The sequence below is a fragment of the Chlorocebus sabaeus genome, chromosome 25, assembly GCF_047675955.1.
Source record: "Chlorocebus sabaeus isolate Y175 chromosome 25, mChlSab1.0.hap1, whole genome shotgun sequence".
In the NCBI taxonomy this organism is placed as follows: domain Eukaryota; kingdom Metazoa; phylum Chordata; class Mammalia; order Primates; family Cercopithecidae; genus Chlorocebus; species Chlorocebus sabaeus.
The window spans coordinates 33,127,640-33,140,584 of NC_132928.1; the positions used below are offsets into that span (position 1 = coordinate 33,127,640).

Here is a 12,945-nt window from a genome sequence, read left to right on the forward strand (position 1 = left end):
TGTAGCTCTCACACTAAGCACAGGACTTGGTAGGTCAGTGAATGCTGCTGAATTAATGAAATGATGCTCAGCAATTTTATTGATAGTGTGTTGTACAATAAAAATGATTGAGGACTACTGATGGAGATGTCAGTGTTATTAAAATGGTTCAGGTAACAAATTATTCTACAATCATATCAGAATTATTTTTAAAATGTGGTGATTTATAAATAAAAAGTACACTAGCGAGACCTGAAAATCATAAAATGAGGCATGATGGAATCCTTCTAAGGGTAAAAGGGCATTTGGTGGGTGTTAGCAGAGTAAAATTATATTATTTGAAAACACTAAGAGGAACGAAGTTTCCTACAATTAACTTCTATGTAATATCGCTAAGAATATTTGGCCATAATTATAGAGGATATACATTTGAAAAATCAGATTATGGTAATTAAAAAACATTTATGGCTCCATTTTGAATACAATGTTCTGTTTAGTTCCCATTGTCAGTGCAGTATTAGTTAATGAAAAACAGAAGTCGCCTTTATGGGCGCAGGCTCTATTTTAAAATAATGAGGCTAATTAAGCAAAGAGATTTATTTAATTAGAGCTTCTGACATGATAAGTCTGCAGATATTTTGTGCGTCTTTGCTTTATTTTTAAATCCCTTTCAGGAATCAAAACTGTTATGAAAATGTTATAATATGGAAAACCTGAAGAATATTAAACTAATTTTACTTTTAATATATGATGTGTGAATGGCTAACTGTGATGTACATACAATGTGTAGTAAATGATTTAAAGGTGTTAGCAAAGGAAGCACACCTGCAGCATGTAGTTTATAAATTACATTGAAAGAGGAGCCATCAGTATTAACTCATTGCCTGCTGATGCTTACAGTTCATCGCTGTGTCCAAACTCATGTATCTGTTTCCAATTTAAAAATTGTTGAAATGATCATTTGTTTTTAACATCAAGTGATAGAGACACAGGTAAGAAGCACATGAACAGGCTCCTATTTTATGGTATTTGGATTCCAGTCAAAGCCTAATATAGCAAACGGTGTGTTTCAGTGGAATTCAAATTTTAAATATTATTTCTTCCTCAGGGTAACAACTATTAAAGGAAGAAATGGAATTTTGACAATAGCTCTTAAATATTTAATAATCAATAGGAATGAATATTTTAATGTAGATCTTTTCTTCTTATTTTTTAGAATAAAGTAGAACTAAGTTCTCTAACAAATCTCAAACCTTTATAAGTATTTTTTTTTGTTTACTGGAGTCTAATACTGGAGACTAATACTACTGGTGTTTTTGGTCATTGTGAACTTTTTCTCCATATAATGATTCACATACACAAACGTACACACACAGACACACACACACACACACACCACACACACTCCATAACATGATAGGTGTTATATTTACAAGCCCCCTGCATTCTGTGATTTTGTGTTGTCCTAAGACCAGAATCTTTACATCCAGCTTTCAGAAAGTGAAAGAGAGCTTGGAGAAGGCATATATATTTTTAAAAATTGTTGGCCAACAAACAACAAACATCACTTTTACTTGTACTTCAGACTCAGATCCCATGTGAGAACCAGTTATATCATACCTTGACACAAAGACTGAGAAATGTAGTTGACTGAAGAGTGACTTTTTTGCACTTGACTCCGTGCCATGGAAAGGGGAGAATGAATGTTAATTAAAGCCAACTCTGTCACAGCCAACGTTATGTCTGGTGGAAGGGCCCTTAATGTCCATTCTTTCAAAGAGTTAGTTATTAGTCTTCTCTCTAACATCCTTGGTAGTTGCTTGTCTAACCTGGGATTAAATATTTCCAATGTTTTGAAAGGATTCAAATACTGAAAAGTCTTTCTATCATACTGGCAAGGCTCATATGCTTTCATATTTTGGTCACCTAGTTTTTGGATGTGTATTACATATTTTACGTTCGTCTTGAAATGTGGGCTTAGTATCATATCTAGTATTCAGATTTCACTGTATATTATGGTCAGGGGAGTTGTATAATTTACCCTCCTGTTTTATTTATTATTTGTTAATACATTACAAACTTATATTAGTTTTTTTTAGTGCTATCGGTCTTTGAGTTCATCTTGGGTTTGTGAGCAACCTGTCCTTTCATATGAATTATGTCCTGCATGTTAACCCTATTACTTTCAAATGCTTTGTTCTTCTGCTAAACATATTCACCCCCTGACTCCCACCTCCTCTGCCAAAGCTGTTCTCACACTGTTACCATCTGTTTTCCTACTTTTAAGACAGTTCATAAGTGTTCCGGGAAAAGTGGCCGAGGCTACATTACTAAGTTCCTGTATTTAACTTTTGCTTTTCCTTACTTTGTTTGGTATGGTTCCTTTAGTTTTCATAATAATGCTTCATACACGAATTTTATCAACAGGATAGTCTAATTCAGATTAACTAAATGATATATATTTGAGTTTTGGTTTGCATTTTTTATTTAATTTTTATATTTTTGAAAAGGGAAATTTGTTTTTTATTATTTTAAAATGTTTCATGCATATTACAATATAGATATATATGACAAGGAAGTAAAAATTATCTTATATCACAATACCTAGAATAAGCATTTTTAGCATTTTTAATGACTATTTACAAATTCTCTCTATACACAGACGTATAGATAACATACACGTACAGGTATGACCTAAAGTAATATTTTAATGACTTTTTCCTCAGTTGTAATGTTTTTGTTGTTTTACTTGATGATGATGCATCTGCTACTTAAATTCTCTTCTTGTTGGATATTCAGGTAGATTCCAGTTACTCTCTTGCTATAAATAATACCAAAATAAATATTATTGTGCATGTTTTCTTTTCTCCTAGTGTTTTTCTGTCAATGAGATTAAATGTTCATTTGAAATTATCATGTGGCTGTCAGTTTTAGTTTCACTCCTCATTTATTTTGGAGGTTATCTAGGAATGTGCAGATTAGATCCCACATTCTTTTTTTCATGATAAATTCATTTTATGAAGGAGGGCTTGAACCTTAGTTTTTACCAAAATGTTTACATTTCCTTCTCTGTATTTATCCAATTTAATGTTAAGGAAACTGATAAAAGTATGTCTTTCAATTTGAGATCTCCTTGAAATTTATATATCAGAGATTTGTAGAACTTTTTTTTTTTAATAGATTCTGAAGTCTATTTCATAAGACACAGTCTAGCCTGGAAAATAAGTATGTCTTTTTTAAAACTCTTATTTAAATTCTTTATGACATTTGAATTGCCTACCAATATCACAGACCAAAGAAAATGATATTAGTTTGATGTAAGCAGACTTTTTAAAGAATTTTTAAAATATGAAGTTGATTTTATTACAAATTTCAGATATACACGCTAGAAAATTATTTCATTTGGACCCTTTAAAAAAGTATTAATTTCACCAAATCTGCTATACTGGCAGTGTAAAAGTCTTAAACTAACTTTATTATTATTTTTTCTAAGTTTCCACCTCTGCCCCTCCCCAGCCCCAATAGGCCCTGGTATGTGTTGTTCCCATCTGTTTGTCCACGTGATCTCATTGTTCAACTCCTACTTATGAGTGATAACATGTGGTGTTTGGTTTTGTGTTCCTATGTTTGCTGTGGATGATGGCTTCTAGCTTCATCCATGTTCCTGAAAAGGACAAGATCTCATCCCTTTTTTATGGCTGCATAGTATTCCATGGTGTATATGTACATTTTTTTAATCCAGTCTATCATTGTTAGGCATTCTGGTTGGTTCCATGACTTTGCTATTGTAAATAGTGCTGCAATAAACATAAATTTGCATGTGTCTTTAGAGTAGAATGATGTATACTGCTTTGGTTACATACCCAGCAATGGTATTTGGTTGTATACCCAGGTCAAATGGTATTTCTAGTTCTAGCTTCTTGAGGAATTGTCATACTGTTTCCCACGATGGTTGAACTAATTTACATTCTCACCAACAGTGTAGTGTAAAAGCGTTCTTAATTCTCCATCATCTATTGTTTCTTGACTTTTCAAAAACCATCTGCTATTCGATAAATGGTACTGGGAAAACTGGCTAGCCGTATGCAGAGAACTGAAACTGGACCCCTTTCTTACACTTTATACAAAAATTAGGTCAAGATTGATTAAAGACTTAAATGTAAAACCCAAAACCATAAAAGCCCTAGAAGAAGCCCCAGGCAATACCATTCAGGAAGTAAGCACGGGCAAAGACTTCATGACAAAAATGCCAAAAGTAATTGCCACAACAGCCAGAATTGACAAATAGGATCTTATTAAACTAAAGAGCTGGTGCACAGCAAAATAAACTATCATCAAAGTTAACATCAGGCAGCCTACAGAATGGGAGAAAATTTTTGCAATCTACTCATCTGACAAAGGTCTAATATCCAGAATTTACAAGGAACTAAAACAAATTTACATGAAAGAAACAAACAAACCCATCAAAAACTAGGCATTGTTTGTTAACATACACTACTCAAAAGAAGACATTTACATAGCCAATGAGCATATGAAAAAAAAGCTCAGCATCACTGATCATTAGAGAAATGTAAATCAAAACCACAATGAGATACCATCTCACACCAGTCAGAATGGTGATTATGAAAGTCAAGCAGATTTTACTAAGTCTATGTTAATTACCAATTTTCTTCAAAAATACTCACACGCTTCTGTTTAGCAACTCATTTTATAGTTTTTTTTTTTTTTCCAGGGATTGCTATCTACTTAACAGTATAGCTTTTTTGGCACATACTTTTTCCATTTACAAAACTGGGGATATATCCCTCTTCACTCTGACACACCTTGTTGTTGTCTGATTTCTTAAATGTTACTCAGCATATGAAAATGTTTTAGAAAGGACAGTGATACTGAATTCATAAGTTATATCTTTGCCTTTATTGGCACCACTTATCATTGCTAATTGGTTGCCTAGTTTAGTATATGCATGTACTTAGCAAACCATTGGGTTTATAACGGTGAGTTAAAAAGATATTTTATCTTATGGAGCTTGTAATTGTGAGGAGACAGGCATTAAAGAAACACATTACAAATACATATAAAGCTTCCACTGAGATGAGTGACAGGAAAGGTGTGATGGATGACATGGCCCAAGAGATTAGTTGACAAAGTTGATCAAGTGGAATCCTCAGAGGGGGTTTCCCTGAAACACAGAGGGCTGAACTGAGACTTCTAGGATGAGAGGAGAGAATGTAGAAAGGGCTTGTAGAAGGAAGGAGTGTGTCCACTTGAATATGTCTGAGACTGCCAGGTCAACTGTTTTGATCTTTTTCTAACAAAAGTGCAAAGGCAATACACAATAGGGAATAGGGTAATGTGATCTAAAACACATTTTGAAAGAATCAGTGTATTTGCAACTTGAAGAAAAATGGTAGAGGGCAAAATAAGGTGCAGGTTTCCCACTGGTAGGTTTTTGCAAGCATCCAATTGTGAAAAATGATATCTTAGAATACAGTGATTGTGGTAGTAGACATGAAAAGAAGCAAGTGAATTCTGCAGATATTTGGTTGCAATGACTGAAAAGGTTTGGTGTTTAGTGAGGTTAGTATTTACAGATGTAGGAGAAGAAAGTCCTAAAAGGACGCTCAAGTTTTGAGTAGCAAAATAAAGTGGGATTTGGTACTATTTAATGAGATGCAAAAAACTACCATTCACCTGATTCTCCGGGAAAATGTAATTATTTTCATCTTTTTCTGAATAGTGTATATTGCTGTGAGTGACTACCATTGAAATGAACTGTGTACTAAATGATGTAGACAAAGCTAGGTTATAAATTGTGGAAAATTAGAATTAGAGGGATAGTAAGTGTTCTGATATTCTTTCCAGAGCATAAGCCTTTTTATCATCAGCAAATATATTTTTAGGGAGTAAAGATGATTACTTCTTGTCTTGCCCAATATGTTAACCCCAGTCACACTTTTTTTCATGGTATGTTAAATATTTTATAGAACTTCAAGTCTGAAATATTATTGCCTTGTATACTCTTTTACTGACTTTTTTCTGATTATTTATACTGTCGAATTTTATTACTCAAATATATGTCCTGTTAAAAATAAGAAAATCTTAGAGTTTATAGAAGACTATTAAGTGACTTTTCAGTGTAAAATTATCCAGTAAAGGGTTTGAGATTATTCTGCCCTCCCATATCATTTTTTAAATAATGTCACATATTTTAATTTATTAACAGTGACCAAAAATGAAATTCAAAAAGTTTTTATTGGAATAGAAATGAATATTAGCATAAAGAAAGCTAAGGCAGCAACATTTTTTCAAATGTTAATTTTGGTATTTTATCTTTTTTATGCTAGCATTATTTTAATATTTCCAACTTTAACTGAGTTTTAAAAGTGAATAGATTTTTCACATTTTAAAAAATTAACTTACTATTATTCTTTTTATAGGTCTCATATCTTTTGGGTGAACAGAAGTCTACCTTTGTGGGGCTTACAGGTTAGGTACAATTTTGTTTTGTCCCTATATCTCTGGGTTTATTCATATTTCACAGAGAAGTACTATTGGAGAGCTTTTGATGTTCAAAATGAGTTTGTCTTTCTACTTGACTAATCTTCATGTACATCTTGGACTAATATTTTCATTTTTTTCCTCTTGTTTGTCTGAACCTTGCATTCTACCTTTTGAGGATTTCATCATGATCAGAATTAGATTTTAAAGAGCTTGTGAGAGTTTGGAGAAAACCAAAGTAAACTAGTGCTTTAAGACTCCACAGATTTTCCCAAACGACATTAAGTATTCCTGTTATACGATTCATTTAAAGTTAATCAAAGCCCATAACGGTGTTTACTTTTTGCCTTGTATTCTTAGTGTCTGCAATATGATAGAATATCAATAAATAATGATTTAATGAATGAACAAATGGAACAATGACTCATACCACCAATAGTGAGAGCTTAGCTCCTAAGCAACTCATCATGTAAATAAAACCAAAAGTATGCCATAGCATAAAAGGAGTCTTTAAGAAAGGCCACGAAAATATGAAAGAGCACAACATGTCTGATTTATATTGTTGAGGTGTTTCCTAGAGTCTCCGTTATTTCTTTGTTTTGTTTTGTTTTCTATTGAATTTCATGCCCAGCAAACTTTTTCTAAGTTTCTATCTCCTGTACTTCTGTTTACTTCCTACCAATCCTTTTTATTTTCTGTTACTTTTAAAAATTACAAATTAATCGGAAGAATAGAATCACCAACATCAAAAAGAATTGGCGGTTGGAAGACACTTGAGTCTGGAGGAAAGAGAAAGACTTTAAGACTCACTGCTTAGGAGCAATCTTTAAAATACTTTATTTATTTATTCATAAAGTTGTATACGTTTATGGGGTACAAGTGCAATGTTATTACCTAGCTATTTTGCTTAGTAGTGAAGTCTAGCCTTTTACTGTATCCATCACTCAAATAATGTATGTTACATTCATCAAGCAATTTCTCATCAGCCACCCCCTTCCTATGTTCTCACACTTCAATTTCTTCAATATCTCTCATTCTACACCCATTCCACATTCCAGATTTTTAAGTCATGCCTTAAAAGTCTGCATATTTGTATGTGATAATGAATTAAAATATGTGTGCATTGTGATCATAACCATGAAATCAAGTTTTTTTTTTTTGGTTTTTTTTTTGGTTTTGTTTTTTTTTTTTTGAGATGGAGTCTCGCTCTGTCACCCAAGCTGGAGTGCAGTGGCACAATCTCGGCTCACTGCAAGCTCCGCCTCCCGAGTTCACGCCATTCTACTGTCTCAGCCTCCCGAGTAGCTGGGACTACAGGCGCCCGCCACCACGCCTGGCTAATTTTTTTGTATTTTTAGTAGAGACGGGGTTTCACTGTGTTACCAAGGATGGTCTCGATTTCCTGACCTTGTGATCCTCCTGCCTCGGCCTCCCAAAGTGTTGGGATTACAGGTGTGAGCCACCACGCCTGGCCAAAATCAAGTTTTTACTATGTCTGAGTGTTTTATGGTTTGTTAAAGTCAAGTTGTTTTTTACATTGCCTTACTCTGACTTTTGTTGCAATATCATATTAATTTATAAATAACTGAAATTGTTGAAATGTTCATTAAAATGTAGTCTTTTAATCTCTGAGCTATCTTTCAATTAAGTGTACATTTAAAATAAATTGTTTCATGAATAGCCATATATTATCTTCAAATATATTTTGATCTACTCAAATTGCTTTTTGAAATAGTGATATTTTAAAATAACAACAGTGCTCTTTTTAAAATAGCACTTTGAATAACATGTTAAAATGCTCTAGAGATCATCTAATGCTATGTACTTCTACAAAAAAGCGTGAGTAATTATGATTTAGAGGATTTATGGAGAAAATGAAAGAATTTGAGTTTTCTATCATAATAATGCCTGGTTACTACACATACTTCTGAACATATTTTACTTTACACTGCTAAGCATTTTGTCTGTTTTTTTATTGTTCTCATGTTTTAATATTTTTTTAAATTCAAAGATTTTATCCCAACAGAAGAAAAAATGTAATCTCCAGGATATCTGCCATTCTCATTCAAATAGTCTTAAATCTCAAAAATCTATAAACATACATATTTACCTGAGTCACTTTTCGTTTATATTTGCTTAATAGATTCTATTTATCCATCCTAAGATTGTAGATTATTTAACACAGAATAATTTTATTATCTTTTCTTGTTACTTTTTGAGGCATAGTAGTGTATTTTTGGTAGTTAGCAGTAGAGATGATGTATACAATAGAGGATATATAGAAAAATATAGAAGCATACATAGGAAGATAGGACTAACACTTCTATCTGCACAAGGGGAATTGGTTATGAAATTCATTCAGATAAAATCTGAAAGTATTTTGAAGTGCTGGTGTGGTCCATTTTATTTAGTATTCAAAGATGTAGTCTTTTTATTTTGTTTGACATGGGTGATAGGATTGAATATACCATTAAACTTGAAGAGTGTATTATTTCATTTTCTGGATTTTCTGAAGAGAAATGCTGATTTTGGTACAGATAATCATGCTTCTGGGATAGAGCGGTTGTCTGTGGTGGAGAGTCATGTGTGATTTTATGTATTAGAAACACACACACATAGCTGGGCATGGTGGCTCACGCCTGTAATCCCAGCACTTAGGAAGGCTGAGATGGGTGGATTGCTTGAGCCCAGGGGCTTGAGACCAGCCCGGACAACATTGCAAGACCCCATTTCTATTAATTTTTTTTTTTTTAAACTAAACACACACATAAAAGAATCTGTTCTTTATATATCATGTAAACTTCAGCCAGTCTATTTTAATACCACCTTTACATTTTGAATAATAAATAAAAATGGTTTATTAAGGAGTATTAGAATTTATGAAAACTAAGCTGTAGTACAGGAGACAGCAAACTCTGGCCAGCAGCCTATCATCTGTGTATAGAAGTTAAAGTGCCACCTAATAAGTCCTATTATACACCCATATATGTATACATGCACATATATTTAAATAAAATTAGTAGTATAGTCAAGAATATATATAATTTAATTGTACTGTTTTTTCTCATTAAGTTGCAATTTATCTTTCAGGTTTCAGTGGCATTGATAAGTCTGTTTGAAACAATATTACTTGGTTATCTTAGTTATAAGGTAAGTTATTTTAATTAGCAGTTTCCCACTGATAGAACACATCGGTAGTGTTTACTCAGTATTCCTTTATTTATAATTTGCACTTGAGGGTAAAGCTGACTGTTCTTGAGCCACTTTGTTTTGAGCCTCTCCAGTAGGTGATAAAAAGCTCTATTAATATGGTAATGTTTTCCTTGATGACTTACAAATGCTTTGCTACTTTCTATGGGTTTACTTACCCATTATATGCATGCATTATTAGTGAGGCAAGCAAATGGAATGGTTCAGCTTTATCGTATTCAATATTTTTTTTTCTGATTTGTACACAAAATATTGAGAAAGTAAAAACATGTCTGTTAGGAATTATTTTAATAAATTATCTTATTTTTGATAAAGCTTTGTTTGGCTAACATGATTTAATAAATATTTATTGAGCTCCTATTTAATGGAGAGCTCTATACTTCACATGATTCTCTTCTCAATGAGTTTACAATCAGGAAAAGGGGGCTTACAGCAGAACATCATACAGATAATAATAATAAAAGCAGAATATAATGGGTACTTCCAGTGATGTCAAAAAAGTACTGTGGGGTTTTATAGAGAGAGCTCATATCATGGAATGAAAAGGAAACACTAGTCCTTGAACCTCAGTAATTTCAATACGGCAAGATGAAAAGACAGCACAATAGAGATTGATAAAATTCACAAAGGCATAAAGGAAGGACTTTACATGTAAAATTGGAGGAATAATAAATATATTTATCTAGAATATGGGCATTGTATAGCAGCATGTATTTTTAAGTTGATGGGAGATGACTACCACAAGATTCTGTAATTGAAATTCAGTTTTAGGAATATTAGTTCAAAATCTCTATGCAGTTCAGGTCAAATAGACATTATGGTGAAGTTCATGTGCTCAGTTAAGATATGTTGCAGTATGAAAGGAAAACTGACAGTAAGATTTTGGCTGGATGAAAAGGTTTGCCAGCTTTAATGAAAGATTAATTATGAAGGTAGAAGCTAAAGAAATCATCAACTGATGGGTTGAGATAGGCGAAGAGAAGGAAATTCATAACATTCTAATAGTTTCTGAGTTTTAATGACTGGAAATATGGTAGTAAAACTAAGAAACAGTTGTATCAAGAAAAAAGTCAGATTGGGATCCACATAGGTTAAATAATGGAATTAGTTCTGGAAGTGATGAATTTCAGGTACTGGTGAACACACAGATAAATAAGGTATGCAATTGAGAATGAAAAGCTGGAACTTTTGAGGGAGAGATTTATTAAGACTTGACAGTCATGTTCATTATTAAGACTTCTTGATAGTAAAGGAAGCCATGAGAATCTATCATGCATGGGTTAATCAACAGGGTGGAAACTAAAGCTTATGTTGATGGAGATGCTTAAATTGAAGGTTTGGGAGGAAGAACAGAACAATCAGGGAAGACAGAGAAGTTAGAAAAGTTAGCAAGTCATTGGAATGGTTGTCATAATCATTACTAATTTTTGTTAATAGCCTTTTCATCTACTCTGTCAAGTGTACTCAAGGTTATGTTTTGAGGGAACGCATATCTAGCACCTCAATTTCTTTCTCACTTTTTTATTTTTTATTTTTTGAGAAAAAGTCTCACACTGTCACCCAGGCTGGAGAACAGTAGCACAATTATGGCTCACTGCACCTTCAACTCCCCCTGGGCTCAAGCAATTCTCCCTACTGTCTTGACTAGCTGAGACTATAGGTGCACACCACCACCTGGATAATTTTTTTGTATTTTTTTGTAGAGACAGGATTTTGCCTGTTGCCCAAGCTGGTCTCAAACTCATCAGGTCAGGTGATCCTCCCACCTCAGCCTCCCAAATGGCTGGGGTTACAGGCATGAGCCACTGCGTCTGTCCCTGTCTCACTTTTTAAAACATAAGAGTTTTGAAGTTAACGTTCTTCAGACTATTATTTAATTCTAAATTTAGAACAAGAAGTTTTTACAAACACACCCTTTTTTCAGGCTCACTTTTTTTTTTCTTTTTAATTCTCATTATTGCCATCTTAAAAAAAAAAAAAAAAAACACCAATTTCTCAGGATGTCAGATTGATGAATAAGAAAGTATAAAAACAAAAGAAAGATAGCTTTAAAAAATATAGGTAGATTAATTAAAATTTATGAGAAGACATAGGATGTTAGAAATGTCTGAGGAACAAAAAGTATTATATGAAAGCACATGTGCTATGTCAAGTGTGAGAAGTCTGAGAAAAGGGTATTGAGTTTACAAATTAGGAGGTCATTTGCTATTGGCCTACAGTAGGTCAGCTATAATGGCATACAACTGAGTGTCAAAATTGTTAAATGGAGAATGTTGTTTGTCTGGGGCAGGTGCTTACTCAAAGTAGTAGGATGAAGCAAGGATGACTGCTTCATGATAAAAAAAATCTGCATTGTTTAAAAAAGAGAGAAAGTACAAGGCAGGAGTAAAATATTACAGGAAAGTTTGTAATAAGTAAGAAGTAAGTAAGCTGGAATAGAAACCTGAGGTTTAATGGTTAGTTTTGGAAAGTCTCCATTCTCTTTGGAGAGTGCAGAAGGTAGAAAGTGGTGGATCAAGAAATAAATTAGAGCTAGGGAAGGGAAATGAGAGAACTTACGCATGGTAGTCACACATCCCTAAATTACCTAGAAAGTACTAAATCAATAATAAGCAATATAGATGAAGATGCTGAAGAAAGATCTTTTAAGGGTTTATTAGTATATCTCCTTGTCAAAATACATGCACTATAAATATGTCCTGATTGACAAATCTGGATATTCAGTAACTAGAAAAATAAAATAAAATTTAAAAATCAAATAAATTAATATCCCAGTTCTTATCTTTAATGTTCATTAATATACATGCATACATATGTACGATAAATGTCAAATGTAATATATAAATAATGGTATGCTTAAAATTTAGGCCTGTGTGTTTTGGGGTAAATTAATCCTATCCCTTCCACTAGTACAGGAGTATATATAGAACTGTAACATGGCCAAAATATTAATCTACATTTGAAGATGCATTTGCTCCAACTTCTGGATAAAATGTAATATGAAATTAAGGTTCGTGTTTTGCTAATAGAACTTTTAGCGCTAATTTTAGAAGCTTTTTAAAAACACGTATTGATTCAAGATAATTTTTCATTGCAATTATATGATGATGACATTTATAATCAATTATTGCTTATAATTTATAAAATTAGAGCAGGAAATTATAAGGCCTAGCGTGCAGAGCTACATGATATATAATATTTCCATTTCAACCCTCATAAACATTAATGGCTTCGATGGAGGAAGTGTGGACAGCA

General features: G+C 32.9%; 1 protein-coding gene across 7 annotated transcripts in view; it reads left to right on the forward strand.

Annotated features, from left to right (window-relative positions):
• KCNT2 (potassium sodium-activated channel subfamily T member 2) overlaps positions 1–12,945 on the forward strand; it is a 410,159-nt gene that overhangs the window by 134,969 nt on the left and 262,245 nt on the right. For all 7 annotated transcript variants that reach the window (XM_037985779.2, XM_037985780.2, XM_037985781.2 and 4 more), the window contains exons 4-5: positions 6,420–6,468; positions 9,571–9,630. In XM_037985779.2, coding sequence (XP_037841707.1) covers positions 6,420–6,468; positions 9,571–9,630 — 109 coding nt within the window. The remainder of the gene's footprint in view (positions 1–6,419; positions 6,469–9,570; positions 9,631–12,945) is intronic.